This window comes from Mustela putorius, unplaced genomic scaffold (assembly GCF_011764305.1).
Source record: "Mustela putorius furo isolate JIRA1106 unplaced genomic scaffold, ASM1176430v1.1 tig00000095_pilon_pilon_pilon, whole genome shotgun sequence".
Lineage (NCBI taxonomy): Eukaryota > Metazoa > Chordata > Mammalia > Carnivora > Mustelidae > Mustela > Mustela putorius.
Window position 1 is genome coordinate 41,439,954 of NW_025421280.1, and position 3,531 is coordinate 41,443,484.

Here is a 3,531-nt window from a genome sequence, read left to right on the forward strand (position 1 = left end):
CCAGGGCTGCCCACTCTCCCCAGCTGGCATGAACAGGTGATCACGGTCTGATCAACTCTCATGGACTCCTGTGTCTTCTCCTGGGCCTCCCACTCTGCCTGGCTGGTGTGAACAGGTGATCACGGTCTGATCAACTCTCATGGACTCCTGTGTCTTCTCCTGGGCCTCCCACTCTGCCTGGCTGGTGTTCTCCTGATCACGGTCTGATCAACTCTCATGGCTCCTGTGTCTTCTGGTGGGAACACTCTGCCTCATGGTCACAGGTGGTCACGTCATTGCTCCTGGACTCTACATCTTCCCCTGGGCACCCTTGCTCTCAGGAAAGCCCCTGAGTGATGCATGGGGCAGGTTCTCAAAAGCAGCAGGAGAGGACCATCAAGTAGTAAAGGTCTTGAAGTGGGTGAGGGCCCAAGGCTGTAGGCTGGGCAGTCATAAGTCATGACTGGGAGGGGTGAGTTGTTAAGTGGGGACGTTCTCCAGAGAGAAGGACCATCCTATGTTTGGAAGAGGAGGGCGGGTAGAATGGATGAGAGGAATGTTTTGATCAAAGAGTATTCTCTGTGTGTATGACTAAGTCCAAGCGAAAGTGAAAGAAAATACATGACATCATGGCAGAGCAAAATAGGACTGGCGCCCAGCTTATGTATGGCGTACATAAGCTGGGCGCCAGTCCTACTCCTCAGCCTCCTGTGTCTGCTCTGTTGGCTGTAGACATGGCATCTGGTACTTCCTGCCTCCATGTAAGCTGGGGTTGAAAAGTGGGGATGCGGAGAGGGGAAGCACCGCCAAGGGTTGGGGAGTGATTTCAGGAGTCCACGAGGGACAGAGCTCGGGGAGGTGGGGGCAGAGTGGTTGGGAAGGCGTCCTGCAGGGGCTGAGACAGGCTCTGATCGCTATAGAAGCTGAAGGAAGGTTCTGGGAATAGAAGCACCTTGTTTGGCTCCTCAGGGCTCTTCTGTGTCAGGCCCGACTGGGCCCTGTTAGGGGAGGATGGTGGGAAGTGGGAGTGGGCTTTGGGCCCACAGGGCTGGATTTGAACCTATGGAAATATTTTCTGGAGCCTTTTCTCCTCCTTTTGATTAGGGTCCCTGGGCTCTTGAACACCTTCTCCTCCTAAAAGAGAGGTACACAAAACTCCTTCACTCTAAGGTGTTAATGACCAGATCCGTGAGTCTTTGAGGAGCACGTGCAGTACATGTGGGCTGGCATCGGGGGGCTGCTTAGCACAGAGGGGCGTCGGTCCTGTGAGGAAATGTCTGTGACGTCCAGACTGCAAAGATGGTTTTGAATAGAGCAGGACGGAGGCCCTGCCAGGCTTGCCAGCGACAACACAGGGTGCACTGGCCAGCTTCAGACTATGGAAGGAAGACCTCGATCTGGCCATACCTTCTGTGGGTGAGGCCCTGGTCTAGCTGCAGGAGACCATATTCTGCAATAGGTAGATAGAAACACGCAGGAAGTCCAGGGGAACAAGTCACACTGAACGCAGTGTCACCATAACGTGTGAGTCATTACACGGTCGTAGGACAGTAAGAAAGAAACCCGGAGTCCGGAGAGTATGTGTCCCGTCCAGGGTAGTCTTGGAGGGCAGTGATGAGCGTCCCATGAGCTGACGAGTTGATAATTCTCTTCGGGAGCTATTTTTAGCGTCCAGTATGTAACTGTGCGTGCTCTGTGATCGGATTTAGTTTTGGACATTTGACGACCTCTGTCTGGGTCGGAGGCGTGTGAAATGTGGGAAGTCACTGATGACGCTGGCATGGACGAGAGGCGTGGCTGCAAAGGAAAACAATGATTTTCCTGCGTTAAAAGCTTGAGATTCCCCAAGAGAAGTTCCACAAAAGGGAGGGACAGAGCCTGTTGTATAGGAGCTGGAGGACCAGGCAGGCAGGGAGGGCGGGGCCGGGCACGGAGGGGACAGTGGTGTCAAGGTGGCAGGCGTTCCAGGCACCTTGATTTGCGGTCTCTTGGCCTTCGTTGTCCAGGTGACGGTCTCTTCTGAGGGAAGGACATCCATGACCTTCGCTGCTAACTCGGATGACACAGTGAGGAAGATCAAAGAACACGTCCGGGCGAAGACCAAGATTCCTGTGCAGGACCAGGTCCTGTTGCTGGGCTCCAAGATGCTGAAGCCCCAGAGGAGGCTGTCGTCTTACGGCATTGACAAGGAGACGACCATCCACCTCACTCTGAAGGTGGTGACGCCCAGTGATGAGGAGCTGCCTGTGACTCTGGTGCAGTCCTGTGATGGGGGGCAGAGGCACCTCCTCCAGGTGCGAAGGTCCAGCTCAGTGGCCCAGGTGAAACAGATGGTCGAGACCAAGACCGCGATCGCGCCTGAGCAACAGATTGTGACTTGCAATGGCAAGAGGCTGGAAGACGGGAAGAGCATGGCGGATTACAGCGTCAGACGGGGCGCTTCACTCTGGCTGGCAGACTACTGCATTGGGGGGTGAGCCCGCTGATAGCTCTCACTCCCCCCACATCCTTTGATGATTTCCCCAATTAACAAGAAAGAGAAAGATGGAAAGTTAGGGGTGAAGTGGGAAGGAAGACTGCAGAAAAGTTTCTAACTCCATGATTTTTTGATCGAACACATTTGATTAGGTGTCTGCATTGTATATATTACTGAAAATAGAAAACAATATTTTAAGGCACAGTAGAGACAGCATCAAAGCCAGCTTGGAATTCAATCCTTTCCCTCGTCCCTCTGATTTTTAGAAAAATTCCTATTTCTTCCGTCCAACAGGATAGTAAGTTCCACATTGGGATCCAGGTTCCCCTAACTCCTGTGTTCCCACCGGCATATTTCATCTGTAATATCACTCAGTATGTTGAATTAAATTGAATTTCTGATTGTAGAGAACAGTGAAAGGATTTATATTGAAGTGTGTTAATTCCTCTGGTATGATTACAGTCTAAGTAATAAAGAATTTAGAAATTCAACTAAACTGTCTTCTCTGTCCTCATTTAACGTTGTTCGGCAGGAAATGACCCCGGCGCAGTGCGCCATCTCACGCTCTACGCCCCACGCTGAGTCCAGCTGTTCTTACTTCTGGAGACGATGGTGCGCGTGGATGACACCTACCCTGGGGACTCAGATTTTGTTCTCCAGTGTGCGGGGGTCCCTGGGGAAGGTGTGGTCGTGGAGCCGTCTCTGTCCTGCCTGCGTTCGGGTCTGGCAGGTCTTCTCTGGGGTGGGGGCATCTTTCAGGTGGGGGCTCTCAGTTGGTCTCTGGGTTGACTCCGGAGGCTGTGCCCGGGTTCTGGCTGACAGAGCCTTTTCCTGGCTCCCTCCTGCACCCCCCACCTCTGTGTCTGCTCCTCCCTCGGGAATGTGGATCTTCCTGTATCTTCCTCACTCACTCCTTTGTCACTGTCCCTCTTGTGTCTCATGACTGGTCAAGAACACATTTTTCGCACCATCTTAGACATGCCTTGTCCCTTCTGCTCTTTAAACTTGCTCAAGAACCACCTCGTGCAGAAGAGAATCCAGCTGAATCCCAGTGGCACCACTCCTACTTAGGGGAA

General features: G+C 52.8%; 1 protein-coding gene across 1 annotated transcript; it reads left to right on the forward strand.

Annotated features, from left to right (window-relative positions):
- The first annotated feature begins 697 nt into the window (after positions 1–697).
- On the forward strand, positions 698–2,946 carry LOC123394379 (ubiquitin D-like). The gene is made up of 2 exons (XM_045088378.1): positions 698–740; positions 1,986–2,946. Exons 1-2 carry the CDS (start codon positions 714–716, stop codon positions 2,454–2,456), a joined length of 498 nt encoding a protein of 165 aa, XP_044944313.1. The 5' UTR covers positions 698–713; the 3' UTR covers positions 2,457–2,946.
- Positions 2,947–3,531: the final 585 nt, after the last annotated feature.

Bases quoted from the DNA above. Each gene is read 5' to 3' on its own strand.
- LOC123394379 (XM_045088378.1), top strand. From the start codon at position 714: ATGGCATCTGGTACTTCCTGCCTCCAT. The intron at 741-1,985 runs GTAAGCTGGGGT...TTCGTTGTCCAG, and splicing joins CTGGTACTTCCTGCCTCCAT to GTGACGGTCTCTTCTGAGGG.